This window comes from Triticum urartu, chromosome 4, assembly GCF_003073215.2.
Source record: "Triticum urartu cultivar G1812 chromosome 4, Tu2.1, whole genome shotgun sequence".
In the NCBI taxonomy this organism is placed as follows: Eukaryota; Viridiplantae; Streptophyta; class Magnoliopsida; order Poales; family Poaceae; genus Triticum; species Triticum urartu.
This window is the reverse complement of record NC_053025.1, coordinates 16584070-16602388: the sequence shown is the minus strand read 5'-3', so window position 1 is coordinate 16602388 and position 18319 is coordinate 16584070. Positions and strand designations below refer to the sequence as shown.

The 18319-nt window shown below is 45.1% G+C and overlaps 1 protein-coding gene across 1 annotated transcript; it reads left to right on the top strand.

Moving 5' to 3' along the window:
* Window positions 1-702: 702 nt before the first annotated feature.
* On the top strand, window positions 703-1279 carry LOC125554536 (the record flags this gene model as incomplete). The annotated part of the gene is made up of 2 exons (XM_048718061.1): window positions 703-1148; window positions 1240-1279. Coding segments are annotated over 2 exons (486 nt in total), but the record flags the coding sequence as incomplete, so codon positions are not given.
* Between the last annotated feature and the right edge of the window lie 17040 nt (window positions 1280-18319).

Sequence of the window (18319 nt, the reverse complement as noted above, 5' to 3'; positions counted from 1 at the left end):
GCCCGGAAACTCTGGAACAGATTTCTTACTAAAAAGAACCAGATAGTCGACTGTCCGGACGCCGAAGCCTTAGCAGCTTTCAAACACAGCGTTCGAGACGAATGGCTCGCCAGACACCTCGGCCAAGAAAAGCCAAGAACAATGGTCGCATTAACAAGCCTCATGACCCGCTTTTGCGCGGGAGAGGACAGCTGGTTGGCAAGATGCAGCACCAGTGACCCAAGTACATTCGAAGCTAGGGATGGAAACGGGAAACCGCGACGCAGCAAGGACCAGCGCCGGAATAAGGGAAACAGCCCGAAGAGCATGGCACTCAACGCCGGATTCAAAAGCTCTCGGCAGAATCAGAAAAAGCTGCCCCTCAAGGATAACAGGGACGAGCTATCTAACCTAAACAAAATCTTGGACAAGATATGTCAAATCCACAGTACTCCCGGGAAGCCTGCAAACCATACCCACAGAGATTTTTGGGTCTTCAAGCAATCCGGCAAACTCAACACCGAACACAAGGGGCTCGACACACCAAGTGAGGACGATGACGAACCCCACAAGCAGAGCACCAGGAAACAAAAGAATTTCCCACAAGAAGTCAAAACAGTAAACTTACTTCGCGTGACAAAAGGGAAAAAAAGAGTGGCACCTATAGAGATACGCGCCATACGGCCTATCCCGAAGGAGTCTCGCCACTGGTTGTTAAAACCGATCACCTTCGACCATCAGGATTACTCTAGAAGTATCCGGAATGCAGGCTGGACTGCCCTGATATTAGATCCGATAATCGACGGACTCCACTTTACACAAGTCCTGATGGACGGCGGCAGTGGTCTAAACCTGCTATATCAGGACACAATCTGCAAAATGGGGATGGACCCAACAAAAATTCACCATAGCAACACTTCCTTTCAAGGAGTAACGCCAGGCCCGGATGCCCATTGCACGGGTTCTCTCCTGCTAGAAGTTATGTTCGGCTCCCCCGATAACTTCCGCCGCGAAAAACTAACCTTCCACATCGCCCCATTTTCAAGTAGCTATCAAGCACTACTGGGACGCGAAGCTTTCGCCCGCTTTAACGCAATACCGCATTATGCATCTCTTACGCTTAAGATGCCCGGTCCACGAGGCATCATCTCACTAAAGGGAAATATCGAGTGTTCCTCGAGCGCGGAAGAATATGCGGCTGCCTTGACAGCCATACATTAAAACAGCTTCACCAACAAAAGCATCTAACAGGTCATTAAGACCACGGACACGGCTAGGCGAGTCTGGAGCAAATATATAATTGATAAAGATTTAGTAGCCGTACACCCCTACACAAGGGGCTCCGCGTATGTAAAATAAGCGACAATAAGGCTCGATTTTACCCGTCTTGAATTATACTTTGTTTATTTAGTACAACATACATTCCGCACGACTATTCTTTTTTTTCTTTTCAGCTAAGTTCCTCTCTTTTACAGATGAACACCATGCTATGCCCATCCAGGACACGGCACAACGGAGACACAGGCGCAGACGTGCAGCAGGGACCCGTCTCCAGGAATCTTTTTAGATTAAGACCCTGCGTAAACCTTTTTTACTGTCTCTTGTTGATACACATCCCCCGGATTCTCAGTATAACTGAGGAGGAGGCTGGCATCTTGGCATGTGGCCACGTCAGAATTTTGCACGTACCTGGACACCAGGGGCTTATTATCAAGGGCATTGCTCAGTCCGTTTCCATAAAGACCGAATACCTAAGGGAGTGTTCGGCGTCGTGAGTTTGGCCTTATATGCATCAGCTCCGAATCATGTCTTTGGTCAAATGTTGGGTTTGCCCGGCTCCTGTGTTTTGCTGCCTTACGTTCCGTTCTATCGGCTAAGGCGGCACCAGGAAAACTACTTCGATTGTGCCCCGATTCAGCCAGGCGAGCACCTCAGTAGAGAAAGCCGAAAACTGACTGTCATGATATAGCGTGAGACTGGTCAACCACTCGATGACCTATCAGAATCTTCGGGATTCCTCCGCATTAACGAAGGGCCGTTTCCCGGCCAGGCACACACGCGCCCCGAGTTCGGGCGAGCGCGGCACCACCAGGGGCTATATAGTAGCCTCACCGTCAAGCTCCTATGGTCAAGTGAAAGTGATAAAGCATTATAGTCCGGTTGCCTAGTTCGCTGCGCTATCACCTCCTTCATGGACCAAGACGTTAGATCAAGTGTGAAAATGCGCCTTCTGCGAACACCCCCGCATTATATGTGTGGGGGCTAAAGCCGACGACTGCCATCTTTCAGGTTATATACACATATACATTAACGGCCGCACAGGAGGTATTTTAATTCTTGAAGGCACAAGTATAAAAAGCTTTTATATTCCATCAAAATATTGTTTTACAATAATCCATGTTATTCGAACATAATATCCTTCGAGCACCGCGTCTCTATTAAATGAGCGCCTTGCAGAACTTCCTGAAAATAGTGCTCGGCAGGTACTCGGCTTCCGTCCGAGTCTTTGGATGCAACAGCGGTGGCCTTCATCTCCGCCCAGTGTGTCTTGACACGGGCAAGGGCCATCCGCGCAGCCTCTATGCATGCTGACCTCTTCATCGCATTGATATGCGACACCACACCAAGGAACTGCTGCACCAAGCTAAAATAGCTGTTCGGCTTTGGCCTTTCCGGCCACAGATGATCCACGACATCCTTCATGGCGAGTCTGGACAACCTATTCAGTTCGGCCCATTCGGCCAAACAATCGGTCAATAGAAGTGGATGCTCCGGATTGTTGAACTGTGACCAGAAGAGCTTTTCCACTTTGCTATCTTTCTGATCTCGGAAATGTTCAGCCGCATCAACGGCACTCGCAACTAAATCCAGATATGCGTCCGCCGAACTCCACATCCGGCCCAACGGAGCATACTTAGGATCTCCGAACTTCATCCGCAGCATAAAGGGCTTTCCAGCCGCGATATCTCCGGCCTGGCGCAGCTCCTCCTTCATCGCTCTCATTGTAGAACGAGCATCCTTGGCCGCAGTAGTGGCCTTTTCCAGGTCTGTCTGCTCCGTCTGATCTTCTTTTTCATGAAGCTTGCAGCGGTCAGCAGCGGTCTTTAACTTCACAGCCATCTCGGCCATTTCCTTCTTACTTCGGCAGTGAGCAGCCTGTTCGGCTTTCAGCTCCTCAACCGCCTTTAGGGCAGCCGCATCGCTTTTTCTGGCTTGCTCCTTGGCTCGGGCAAGCTCTGCCTGAAGGTCCTCCACAGCGGCAACACCATCTGCATTAAGTGCACACATTGTAAGATACTGGCATCAAGCTCCTCTTACCAGGTGTCTCCGGAGAAATTACATACCTTGTGCCTCGTCAACCGCTTGTTGACAAGCGCGATGTCGGCATCAGCCACGTCAAGTTGCCGCGTTAGCTCGGCAAATTCATCAGTCCGGCTGGCCACCGGACACTTCGCCACCTGCATAGGAAGGCGGCAAAATTATACCTGGGACTATGATCCTCTGCGTGCTGCCGTCTTCGATAACACACAGAGTCTCAGGGGCTACTATCTACACAGGGCGCATCTTATATATGCGGAACTATCAAAAGCAGGTCCTTCAGCTCCTCCGACTGCGCACCAGGTGGTGCCGGACTCGTTCGATGGCTTTTCTCAAAGGCCGGACACGAAGAGCTTTGGGGGGCCATATGACTGCCTTCCGGCCCTGCCGGATTAGGAGAAACCCTCCGCGACGACACCTCAGGGTCGCCCGCCTCATAAGGCGGAACGGCAGGGGGAGGCGTTCCACTCTCCATCATCTCCGGAAGAAGATCCCCCGAAGATGAGCTCTGCTGAGAAGGGCTGAGATCCAAACTACAACGTAAAATGTCGGTTATTTTCCTCAAAGATAAAATAAGGATCCCTCTCATTTTAAACCTTCCGTCTCTACTTATGGCTCGATGGAGGGCTGATCCCCTTGGGGGCACAGTACGGCCGAGGTATCCCCCGGCACAGGACCCTCTGGCGAAGATTTCTTCCCCCGCTTTGAGACCATGGTCTCCGGGTCTTCAGAGGCGGTCCTCTTCTTCCCCTGGGTAGAGGAATTTTCGATTCCTCCTTTCCGGACAGCCTCCTTCGGGGAGGCGGTAGCTTCCTTGTCCCCCCCCCTTCGTTTTCTTCCAAAGGCACGATCTCCAGCATCCTGGTTAACACGGGATCCGGCGAGGTCTCAGGAAGGGGGGCCAGACACCTGATTAACTTCGCCTTCGCTACCCACTCCTGTTTCAAGGACAACTCTTTTAAGGGTGATGTTGTGATAAAGGAACGGATGGTGTGTCCGGGCACAGGGCTACTTACTTGAGTAGTCGGACGATTGCAGCTTAGACCTGCGTCCTCCGTAGAATCCGGACACACTACTTGTGGTCCGAAGAACAATTTGTACATCTCCACGGGCTTCATGCCAAGAAAATGTTGGAGAGCTCGCGGTCCCTCCGGGTTGAACTCCCACAGGCGGAGGGGGCGACGTTTGCAGGGAAGAACTCGGCGAATTAACATAACCTGTGTCACCACGACCAGACTGATGTCTCTTTCTAGGATATCTCGGATGCGGCCCTGCAACAGGGGCATGTCCTTTGTCGACCCCCAGTCCAGCCCCTTATTGACCCATGACGCTAGTCGTGGCGGGGGACCCGAGCGGAAAGCAGGCGGCGCCACCCACTTGGTGCCCCTGGGAGCTATGATATAAAACCACTCTTGTTGCCATAAGTTGAACTCCTCTTGAAAAGAGCCCTCGGGCCATGGAGCATCAGCATTCTTGCTTATAACAGCGCCTCCGCACTCCGCGTGCTGTCCCTCGATCATCTTCGGCTCTATTTTATAGGTCTTAAGCCACAGTCCGAAGTGAGGAGTAATACGGAGGAAGGCTTCACACACGACAATGAACGATGAGATGTGGAGGATGGACTCCAGAGCTAAGTCGTGAAATTCCAGCCCATAATAAAACATGAGCCCCCTCACGAAGGGATCCGTCACAAAGCCTAGCCCTCGGAGGAAGTGAGACACAAACACCATGCTCTCACCAGGCTTGGGAGTAGGAATAACCTGCCCGTGAGCAAGCAGCCTATGCGAGATTTCACTGGTCAAAAACCTGGCCTCTCTCAGCTTTAGCACGTCTTCCTCCGGCATCCATCGGCCTCGAAAGTCAAAACCGGACATCATCGAAGGTCCGAAGCGCCTGAAATCTGGGGCCTTGGGTGTTGGAACTCGAGGCGAAGGGCGAATTCGATTGAGATCAAAGGAAAGGAGTAATGCCTTGGTCTCTTTATAAGAGGTTGAATACCAAGAGCCCTCCCCATGACCGTTTGGGACTCGCCTTTGATCGAGGAGACGTACCAACGGGAACGACTGGGTTACCCACATCCGTATTGATGAGAATCCCGTAAATAAAGGGGACACGATCTCTGCTTCGACAAGACGTGCCAAGGAAACCGCCTCGCAAAACGTGCTGAGGTGGGGCAGTAAAAATGATTCGAATAAAGGCTTGGTTGTGGTGTGATGACACGCTACGGAATACGTCAGTAGCTTAGATTTGTGTAAATAGTATTCTCTCTACGACAGTATGTGGAACTTATTATGCAGAGCCGGACACTATCCTTGTGTTCAAAAATCTTCTATGCAGTATTTGGAAGAGGAACCCGCCTTGCAATGCCGAAGACAATCTGCGCGCCGGACTCATCATCATTGAAGCCTGGTTCAGGGGCTACTGAGGGAGTCCTGGATTAGGGGGTGTCCGGATAGCCAGACTATAACCTTTGGCCGGACTCTTGGACTATGAAGATACAAGATTGAAGACTTCGTCCCGTGTCCCGATGGGACTTTCCTTGGCGTGGAAGGCAAGCTTGGCAATACAGATATGTAGATCTCCTCCCATTGTAACCGACTCTGTGTAACCCTAGCCCTCTCCGGTGTCTATATAAACCGGAGGGTTTTAGTCCATAGGACGAACAACAATCATACCATAGGCTAGCTTCTAGGGTTTAGCCTCCCTGATCTTGTGGTAGATCCACTCTTGTACTACCCATATCATCAATATTAATCAAGTAGGAGTAGGGTTTTTACCTCCATCGAGAGGGCCCGAACCTAGGTAAAAACATTGTGTCACTTGTCTCCTGTTACCATCCGCCTAGACGCATAGTTCGGGACCCCCTACCCGTGATCCGCCGGTTTTGACACCGACAACTAGCATCACACATATCAAGGCAAGATGTGTCTATAGCCTAATAAATGAAGTGCTCCATATTACCACACATATGTTACTCCCCACTACAGAGGTAGTAACATAGACTAGTAACATGGGCATGTTACTAGTCTATGTTACTATCCAGTGTGGCTAGTCTGAAGCAGTCAAGAGCTTCTTCAAGACAAGGCATCCCAACTATAGCTTCACAATCCAGACGCATATGTGGAAATATTCGCTCTTGGTTGTAGAGGATGCACGAGTAATAGCTTCGCTGCTGATAACTCCAGAATCTGTCGGAGGAGATCTTTGGCTTCGAATAAGGATTCTTGGCGCTGGCAAAGAAAGTATTGTGCTCTCTGAAGCTGTGCATGCTGAAGGAACCCTGTGTAGTTGCAGCACTTGGAAGCCTTGGCAGCCTAGGCTTGGGCTTCTGAACTTGAGGCCTCTGCTCCACATGGTAATCATATTGTGGCCCGAGAGAAGTGGGTGGAACCATAACTGGCCATCTGACTGTGACAAGCTAACCTTCACGATTGAATGCGTGTTCCATGGTGTGAGGCCAAGGAGGAGGAACAGCGCCATCCGAGATGATTGGCATCAACGTGACTTCAACATTCTCATTAGCTTCAGGCTCCACAATGTCTTTGGCCATGACTAAGTCATTGGCTTCAGTGGTGTTGTTGGTGACAGCCTCAGGATTTTCAACCTCCATCTGTTCAAGGACTGGAGGGTCGGGCACAATCACATTTTCCTCGAGAATGACTTGATCACTAGTTGGGGGTGTGGCAACTCTTTCTTCTTCTTTGTCTTCATCGGCTGATGCAGCCGGATTGTCTTCACCAACTTTGGCTTCAGACTCAGAGGCATTCGTAGTAGGGGTGGCTTCAGGAAACACTTGACGTGCGACTGAGCTTTGTTGCACTTCCCCTTCTAGAATGCTCGACATGGTGACCTGTGGCCTGGGGCCTTTGCGAAGCCTGTGAAACGCTGGCGACGCCTTTGGTGAGGGAGTGGTCTGTACCATGTAGTTATCGTCATCAAGCACTGGAGTGGTGACTTGAGGTGGTGGTGTTCTTGGTGTCTCATCATGTACTGGGGTGTCTTGCTGTTGGCGCTCCACCCATGAGTCGTCTTGAGTGATTGGCGTCAATGGATGACCAATGCTTATGAGTTCACTGCTCGTTAGAGCAGGCGATGATACTGACTGGGACTGGAGCTGAGGAAGGACTAAATCATCATCAACATTGTCTTCATGACCAATGTCTTTAGCTGTGTTGGGGTTAGCAGCTAGAACTTCTTGACTTGCATGAGCCTCTGTGGAAGCAGGCTCATGAATCACAAGACGACGCTCTTGGTTGGTCGAGACGGGAAGAGCGACGGAGATAGGTTCAACAATGAGGGGCTCTGGGGAAGCAACACTCTCTTTCTTTGAAGACTCCGTCTTCAATTTCTTCGTGGATGGAGCACCATCAGAAGTGTCTTTGTGCTTACGCTTCCTGGCTTCGGCTTCAGCTGCCCTTGTCTTCTTCAGCTCTGAAGCTGCTGAGGTGACCTTAGGCTTCGAGCCAGTCATACTGGCAGGGAAGACAATGTGAGGTTCTTCCTGCCTTGGTGCTTTGGTTTGGTAGCAACAGACTTCTTCTTTTGCTTGGCAGCCATCATGGGGTCAATGCCAGGACGCCGAAGAGTCTTTCGCTTTTCAGCTTCATTATGGGCTTGAACACATTTCTGCGCATAGTACTTCATGCGCTCGGGAGAGCCTTTGGCTTCTTCCCTCTTCTTGTGAACTCTTCCTTAAGATCATGCATCATCTTCTTGAAGATTTGCACATCAGCCACACTGAGCTTGGCCATGTGCTTCTTGAAATGTGCCTTCTCATGATCAATCTTGTTCTTGAGCTCGATGATTTTCTGAGCCAAGGCAAATTCGTTGGCAATGGCTCCGTGGAATGTGACGCTGATGTCCACGGGCAGCTGAAGGTCATCAATACTGATGCTCTGGTCATCAAAACCACTCATTAATGAAGTTGTTCAAAATATCAACGTCAAAGAGGGGCAGATCATTGAAGATCTCCACCTCTTGCTTGCTCTTGATCAGCATCTCAAGTGCTTCATTACCAAGATCTTCATTGCTAGACAAATCAATGGTGTCTTCTCGTTGTGTAGAATAGCAGCAGGAGTCAGTTCATGCCCAGAAATCTTCTTGGGCATCTTGGTCTTCTTGGTCTTCTTGGAGACACGAGACAAATCTTCAGACTGCACACTGGGTTCAGGAGGTGCAGTCTTCAGCGGCTTCACAGTCGAAGCGTTTGGTGTGGCAGAGGGCTTCGAAGCTTTTGACTTCTTTTTCTTCTGCTTTGGTGGAGCTGGCGCATCTTCGGAGTTTGCATCATTAGCTGATTGCTCCACTGTGGCCCTCTGAGCAGCAATGTGGGAGAGGAGCCCATCGAAGCTAGTGAGTGGGCCGATGACCTCGGATTGGCATCGCGAGTGCCATCCTGCCTTGGTGCAAATGGACCAGGGTTGAAGTTGAGTCCAAAATCCTTTTTGTTCTTTGCAGCTAAATCTTTGGCAAACTGATAGTTGCGCTTGAAGATATTGTCTTCATGACACCATAACATGGATGATGGGTCGGCATTCTCAGGCTTCGGTCCTCGGACCATGCATGGATAGAAACCTTGAGCAATGGCTTCAGGCTTCGATTTTGGCTGCAAATTCTAGTACAGAATCTCGCCCCATGGGCACTTGATGGCGTTCTTCTCAGCATATTCAGTAGTGATGAAGTTGTACTTGAACCACTGTTCTGCCCAATATCTTTGAATCCATTGGATTCGGGTCTTTTGCTGATTGTAGTTCTCCTCAGGATCAGTTTTGTACAATTCATGCAGATCTGGAGGTAGATCTAGAGCTGTATTGCCTCGGCGCTGCCTGCCACCTTTCCTAGCAGACTTCTCTATGGCCATGATATTTAAGCAGATGGGCTTCAGAACAGTGAAAGGCTTCCGTCTACTGGTCAGACAAGAACTGGCTTCAGGGGAGTGAATATGATGATGTAAGAACTCTCCAAATGAATGCAGACTATGAGAACCAAGGGATTCTCCCATGGACATGTACCTGTGACAGCATTAAAGGTGAGAGGGAAGGGGAAGAGGTCATATGCATTCTTAGAAGATTTTGAAGATAAATCAGTTTGAAGACATTGACCTCATAGAGCAAAGACATTCACTTATTTGAAGGGAGTTCGTTCCAGATTTGTACGAATCCACTAATAAGTACAAGTGAGGAATCTAACTAGTTATGAAGCATAAGTGAATATCCTTTGCATGATATGAGACGCAGTCAAAGATAGATCTAGATTTGAAAGTCTAGAAACCACTTCTGATTGAAGTGGATGGATTTGACGGATCAAAAAGACAGTAAAAAGTGAGATTTAATTACCACTGACGAACTGCTAGACGAGGCAGAGAAAGAAGCCGAGCAGTTCAATCTCCCGCGCCCTAACTTGGCGGTGGAGGACACCTACAGCGGCGGCGGAGAGGACAAGGTACGCGACTGGCATGAGGATGGCGTCGAAGAAGTCGCGGCAGCTAAGCGCTCCGTCTCCGGTGTCGACGCGAGCTAGCGGAGGCGCTAGGGTTTGAGCGAGGTGGCGAGGTGGAAGAAAGGATAATGACCGCATGGGTGAGTATTTATAAGGTAGAGGACTACACAACGTAATTACGCAGGTGCCCCTGGCGGTTCACATCTGATGGACACATGGCGTGCATGCAACTCATTTAGAGTTGTCCCATGTTCCCACGCATGCCTAGTTTGTTCGGTGGTCATTCTGGCTTCTCTGGGATTCAGGCAAAATAGATATATCATCGAAAGCAGTCTTAAATGTGTGTCTCTGTGTCTTCAGCTGACAAGGATGCAGTGAAGACATTCGACAAGTTTCAACATAACGCATATGACTAGATAGATAGAGTTTCAGGAAGAAGCACAGAGGGGGTTAGGGTCCGATCACATTCACTTAGTTCAGAAAAATGGCAAGTTCGAAGACATATATATATAAGTGAACGTTGTAGAGGACAAAACACCATATACATATCAAAAGACTAAATCAACATTGCGAAGATAAACCATGAAGATAAATCAATGTTGAAGTCTAACTAAATGCAAAGATAATGCAATCATGACGCCAGGAGAATATCTTCGAGAAAGTTTGGTGGTGGCACTACCCACCGTATAGGAAGTATTAGACCCAGACACGTCGCACAATTATCGTGGCGCTCCGAAGTCAAATTCCGTGTTAATGTATTCACACTTAGAGGGTATGTCTTCATTGATTGAAGATATACGTTACTTAGTGTGTTGCACATCTAAGTCATCAACATGCATAAGCATTAGGATGTGTGTCCAATCACAGGACATTTGAGGATTCTAAGATATTTAGCTCACACCGCAACTTGCAAAACCTTTTCTCATCCAAGGGCTTTGTGAAGACATCTGCCAATTGCTCTTCAGTGTTGACATTAATGATGTCAATATCTTCCTTCATGACATGATCTCTGAGAAAGTGATGGATCTGAATGTGCTTTGTCTTCGAGTGGTGAACTGGATTGTTGGCAATCTTGATGGCGCTTTCATTGTCGCAGTAGAGTGGCACATGCTCCAGGTGGATGCCATAGTCCTTGAGAGTTTGCTTCATCCACAGAAGCTGAGCGCGGCAAGATCCAGCAGCAATGTATTCAGATTCAGCAATGGAGAGGGATACACAGTTCTGCTTCTTCGAAGACCAACAAACAAGAGATCGTCCAAGAAAGTGACATGTGCCTGATGTGGACTTGCGATCAACCTTGTCACCAGAATAATCAGCATCTGAGAATCCAACTAGATCAAACTCTGAGCCCTTTGGATACAATAATCCAAGTGTTGGGGTGTAAGCCAAATATCGAAGAATTCTCTTCACAGCTAAGTGATGCGATTCCCTTGGTGCCGCTTGAAATCAGGCACACATGCAAACGCTAAGCGTTATATCTGGCCTAGATGCACATAAATAGAGTAAAGAACCAATCATGGAGTAGTATACCTTCTGATCGAACTCTTTACCATTGTGGTCGGGACCCAATTGACCTTTGGTTGCCATTGGCGTCGTGTACCCTTTGCAGTCTTGCATTCCAAACTTCTTCAGGCAATCTTTGAGATAATTTTCTTGTGAAATGAAGATGCCATTGCTCTGCTGACGGATTTGAAGATTGAAGAAGAATTTCAGCTCACCCATCATGGACATCTGATATTTCTCTTGCATCATATGCCCAAACTCATCATTGTATCTCTTGTCAGTGCAGCCGAAGATAATGTCATCCACGTAGATTTGGCATACAAACAGTTCACCATCATATGTCTTCATGAAGAGTGTGGGATCTAGAGAACCAGGTATGAAGCCTTTTCTCTTCAAGAAGTCTTTGAGCGTGTCATACCAAGCTCGAGGTGCTTGTTTGAGGCCATACATTGCCTTCTTGAGCTTGTATACCATGTCAGGATGCTTTGGATCTTCAAAACCAGGTGGTTGTGCAACATACACTTCTTCTTCAATTTTGCCGTTGAGAAAGGCACTCTTTACATCCATTTGGTACAGAAGAATGTTGTTGTGGTTGGCATTGGCTAACAGAATGCGAATGGCTTCAAGCCTAGCCAGAAGAGCAAATGTTTCATCGAAGTTAATCCCTTCAACTTGATTGTATCCTTGAGCAACGAGACGAGCCTTGTTTCCGACGACTTGACCATGCTCATATTGTTTGTTGCGATAGATCCATTTGGTGCCAATGATATTGTGCTTGCGAGGATCAGGACGCTTAACTAGCTCCCAAACATTGTTCAGCTCAAACTGTTGAAGCTCTTCTTGCATAGCTTGAATCCATTCAGGTTCCATGAAGGCTTCATCAACTTTCTTGGGTTCAGATATAGAGACAAATGCAAAGTTCCCATAGAAATTTGCTAGTTGTGTTGCTCTTGAATGAGTGAGTGGACTAGGTGCATTGATGCTATCAATTATCTTCTCAATATGTACTTCATTTGCAACACAAGGATGAACTGGACGAAGATTTTGCCCTTGCTGATCATTGTCTTCATCTTCAGCATTGGCATCACAGGTTGATTAGGTGCAGAAATGATGGTTTCTTCTTTAGCCTGTGCCTCTGAAGGTATGATATCTCCATTACCCATAAGCTTGATAGATTCACTTGGTGAGGCTTCATCTAGCACATTTGGCAGGTGCTCTCTTTGCGAGCCGTTAGTCTCATCGAACCGCACATCCACAGTTTCAACCACTTTATAATGAAAGAGGTTGAAGACTCTGTTGGAGTGTGAATCTGATATATCTCCAGCGTATCTATAATTTTTGATTGTTCCATGCTATTATGTATTCTATTTTGGATGTTTAATGGGCTTTATTATACACTTCTATATTATTTTTGGGACTAACCTATTAACCGGAGGCCCAGCCCAAATTGTTGTTTTTTTGCCTATTTTAGTGTTTCGAAGGAAAAGAATATCAAACAGAGTCCAAACGGAATGAAACCTTCGGGAACGTGATTTTCGGAACAAACGTGATCCAGAGGACTTGGAGTGGACGTCAAGCAACAGACGAGGAAGCCATGAGGTGGGGGGCGCGCCTACCCCACCTAGGGCGCGCCCTCCACCCTCGTGGGCCCCTCGTGGCTCCACCGACCTACTTCTTCCCCCTATATATACCTACGTACCCCCAAACCATCGAGGAGCACCACGAAAACCTAATTCCACCACTGCAACCTTCTATACCCGTGAGATCCCATCTTGGGGCCTTCTCCGGCGTCCTGCCGAAGAGGGCATTGATCACGGAGGGCTTCTACATCAACAACCATAGCCTCCCCGATGATGTGTGAGTAGTTTACCTCAGACCTTGGGGTCCATAGTTATTAGCTAGATGGCTTCTTCTCTCTCTTTGGATCTCAATACAAAGTTCTCCTCGATTCCCTTGGAGATCTATTTGATGTAACTCTTCTTTTGCGGTGTGTTTGTTGAGATCCGATGAATTGTGGGTTTATGATCCAGATTATCTATGAACAATATTTGAATCTCCTCTGAATTCTTTTATGTATGATTGGTTATCTTCGCAAGTCTCTTCGAATTATCAGTTTGGTTTGGCCTACTAGATTGATCTTTCTTGCAATGGGAGAAGTGCTTAGCTTTGGGTTCAATCTTGGAGTGCTCGATCCCAGTGACAGTAGGGGAAACGACACGTATTGTATTGTTGCCATCGAGGATAAAAAGATGGGGTTTATATCATATTGCATGAGCTTATCCCTCTACATCATGTCATCTTGCTTAAAGCATTAATCTGTTCTTATGAAATTAATACTCTAGATGCATGCTGGATAGCGGTCGATGTGTGGAGTAATAGTAGTAGATGCAGAATCGTTTCGGTCGACTTGTCACGGACGTGATGCCTATATACATGATCATACCTAGATATTCTCATAACTATGCTCAATTCTATCAATTGCTTGACAGTAATTCGTTTACCCACTGTAATACTTATGCTATCTTGAGAGAAGCCACTAGTGAAACCTATGGCCCTCGGGTCTATTTTCCATCATATTAATCTCCCAACAACTAGCTATTTCTGGCGCCGTTTATTTTGCTTTCTTTACTTTTACTCTTTACCATAAAAATACCAAAAATATTATCTTATCATCTCTATCAGATCTCACTCTCGTAAGTGACCGTGAAGGGATTGACAACCCCTTTATCACGTTGGTTGCGAGGTTCTTATTTGTTTGTGTAGGTACGAGGGACTTGCGTGTGGCCTCCTACTGGATTGATACCTTGGTTCTCAAAAACTGAGGGAAATACTTACGCTACTTTACCGCATCACCCTTTCCGCTTCAATGGAAAACCAACGCAGTGCTCAAGAGGTAGCAAGAAGGATTTCTGGCGCCGTTGCCGGGGAGTCTACGCACAAGTCAAGACATACCAAGTACCCATCACAAACTCTTATCCCTCGCATTACATTATTTGCCATTTGCCTCTCGTTTTCCTCCCCCCCACTTCACCCTTGCCGTTTTATTCACCCTCTCTTTTTCCGTTCGCCTCTTTTTTTCTCGCTTGCTTCTTGTTCGCTCGTGTGTTGGATTTCTTGCTTGTCACGATGGCTCAAGATAATACTAAATTGTGTGACTTTACCAATACCAAAAACAATGATTTTCTTAGCACTCCGATTGCTCCTCTTACCGATGCTGAATCTTGTGAAATTAATGCTGCTTTGCTGAATCTTGTCATGAAATATCAATTCGCCAGCCTTCCTAGTGAAGATGCCGCTACCCATCTAAATAGCTTTGTTGATTGTGATATGCAAAAGAAGAAAGATGTGGACAATGATATTGTTAAGTTGAAACTATTTCTGTTTTCGCTTAGAGATCGTGCTAAAACTTGGTTTTCGTCTTTGCCTAAAAATAGTATTGATTCTTGGAATAAGTGCAAAGATGCTTTTATCTCTAAGTATTTTCCTCCCGCTAAGAACATCTCTCTTAGAAACGATATTATGAATTTTAAGCAACTTGATCATGAACATGTTGCACAAGCTTGGGAGAGGATGAAATTAATGATACGTAATTGCCCTACTCATGGTTTGAATTTATGGATGATTATACAAAAAAATTATGCCAGATTGAATTTTGCTTCTAGAAATCTTTTAGATTCGGTCGCGGGAGGCACTTTTATGGAAATCACTTTAGGAGAAGCTACTAAACTCCTAGATAACATTATGGTTAATTATTCTCAATGGCACACCGAAAGATCTACTAGCAAAAAGGTGCATGCGATAGAAGAAATTAATGTTTTGAGTGGAAAGATGGATGAACTTATGAAATTGTTTGCCAATAAGAGTGTTTCTTCTGATCCTAATGATATGCCCTTGTCTACCTTGATTGAGAGTAATAATGAATCTCTGGATGTGAATTTTGTTGGTAGGAATAATTTTGGTAGCAACGCGTATAGAGGAAACTTTAATCCTAGGCCGTTCCGTAGTAATTCCTCTAATAATTATGGTAATTACTACAACAATTCTTATGGAAATTTTAATAATATGCCCTCTGAATTCGAGACTAGTGTTAAAAGTTTATGATTTCTCAAAAGAATTTCAATGCCTTGCTTGAAGAAAAATTTCTTAAAGTTGACGAACTGGCTAGGAACGAGGATAGAATTTCTCTTGATGTTGATTCTTTGAAACTTAGATTTATTCCACCTAAGCATGATATCAATGAGTCTCTCAAAGCCATGAGAATTTCCATTGATGAGTGCAAAGAAAGAACCGCTAGGATGCGTGCTAAGAAAGATTGCTTTGTAAAAGCGTGTTCTTCTAATTTTTATGAGAATAAAAATGAAGATCTAAAAGTTATTGATGTGTCCCCTATTAAATCTTTGTTTTGCAATATGAATCTTGATAATGATGGGACTGGAGATGAGTCAACTTTAGTTAGAAGGCATCCCAAAAATTCGGAGTTTTTAGATCTTGATACAAATTTTGGTAAAAGTGGGATTGAAGAGGTCAAAACTTTAGATATCAATGAACCCACTATCTTGGATTTCAAGGAATTTAATTATGATAATTTCTCTTTGATAGATTGTATTTCTTTGTTGCAATCCGTGCTAAATTCTCCTCATGCTTATAGTCAAAATAAAGCTTTTACTAAACATATCGTTGATGCTTTAATGCAATCTTATGAAGAAAAACTTGAGTTGGAAGTTTCTATCCCTAGAAAACTTTATGAGGAGTGGGAACCTACTATTAAAATTAATATTAAAGATCATGAATGCTATGCTTTGTGTGATTTGGGTGCTAGTGTTTCCACGATTCCCAAAACTTTGTGTAATTTGCTAGGTTTCCGTGAATTTGATGATTGTTCTCTAAACTTGCATCTTGCGGATTCCACCATTAAGAAACGTATGGGAAGAATTAATGATGTTCTTATTGTTGCAAATAGGAACTATGTGCCCGTAGATTTTATTGTTCTTGATATAGATTGCAATCCTTCATGTCCTATTATTCTTGGTAGACCTTTCTTTAGAACGATTGGTGCAATTATTGATATGAAGGAAGGGAATATTAGATTCCAATTTCCGTTAAGGAAAGGCATGGAACACTTCCCTAGAAAGAAGATTAAATTACCATATGAATCTATTATGAGAGACACTTATGGATTGCCTACCAAAGATGGCAATACCTAGATCTATCCTTGCTTTTAGGCGTAGCTAAGGGCTTTAAACGATAGCGCTTGTTGGAAGGCAACCCAATTTTATTTTAGTTTTTTTTTTTACTTTTTTGCTTCTGTTTAGGAATAAATCTTTGATCTAGCCTCTGGTTTGATTTGTTTTTGTGTTTTAATTAGTGTTTGTGCCAAGTTAAACCTATAGGATCTTCTTGGATGATAGTTATTTGATCTTGCTGAAAATTCCAGAAACTTTCTGTTCACGAAAACAATTTTTAAAAATCACCAGAATGTTATAAAATACTGATTCCAATTGCAGTAGATCACTAAACAAATTATCTAAGTCTTCCTATTTTGGTGGATTTTTCTGAGTTCCAGAAGTTTGCGTTAGTTACAGATTACTACAGACTGTTCTGTTTTTGACAGATTCTGTTTTTCGTGTGTTGTTTGCTTATATTGATGAATCTATGGCTAGTAAAATAGTTTATAAACCATAGAGAAGTTGGAATACAGTAGGTTTAACACCAATATAAATAAATAATGATTTCATTACAGTACCTTGAAGTGGTGTTTTGTTTTCTTCCGCTAACGGAGCTCATGAGATTTTCTGTTAAGTTTTGTGTTGTGAAGTTTTCAAGTTTTGGGTAAGGATTTGATGGATTATGGAATAAGGAGTGGCAAGAGCCTAAGCTTGGGGATACCCAAGGCACCCCAAGATAAATCTAAGGACACCAAAAAGCCAAAGCTTGGGGGTGCCCCGGAAGGCATCCCCTCTTTCGTCTTCGTCCATCGGTAACGTTACTTGGAGCTATATTTTTATTCACCACATGATAAGTGTTTTGCTTGGAGAGTCTTGTATGATTTGAGTCTTTAATTTTTAGTTTACCACAATCATCCTTGCTATACACACCTTTTGAGAGAGACACACGTGATTCGGAATTTATTAGAATACTCTATGTGCTTCACTTATATCTTTTGAGCTATATAGTTTTTGCTCTAGTGCTTCACTTATATCTTTTAGAGCACGGCGGTGGTTTTGTTTTATAGAAACTATTGATCTCTTATGCTTCACTTATATTATTTTGAGAGTCCTACAAAACAGCATGGTAATTTGCTTAAATTGAGATGGTAGTCCTAATATGATAGGCATCCAAGATTAGTAAAAACTTTCTTATAAGTGCGTTGAATACTAAGAGAAGTTTGATACTTGATAATTGTTTTGAGATATGAACATGGCGATATTAGAGTCATGCTAGTTGAGTAGTTGTGAATTTGAGAAATACTTGTGTTAAAGTTTGTGATTCCCGTAGCATGCACGTATGGTGAACCGTTATGTGATGAAGTCGGAGCATGATTTATTTATTGATTATCTTCCTTATGAGTGGCGGTCGGGGACGAGCGATGGTCTTTTCCTACCAATCTATCCCCCTAGGAGCATGCGCGTAATACTTTGTTTCGATAACTAATATATTTTTGCAATAAGTATGTGAGTTCTTTATGACTAATGTTGACTCCATGGATTATACGCACTCTCACCCTTCCACCATTGCTAGCCTCTCTAATACCGCGCACTTTTCACCCGTATCATACACCCACCATATACCTTCCTCAAAACAGCCACCATACCCACCTATTATGGCATTTCCATAGCCATTCTGAGATATATTGCCATGAAACTTACCACCGTTCCGTTTACTATGACACGCTCCATCATTGTCCATATTGCTTTGCATGATCATGTAATTGACAACGTATTTGTGGCAAAGCCACCCTTCATCATTTGTCACTCTTGATTCATTGCATATCCCGATACACCGCCGGAGGCATTCACATAGAGTCATACTCTGTTCTAAGTATTGAGTTGTAATTCTTGAGTTGTAAGTAAATAAAAGTGTG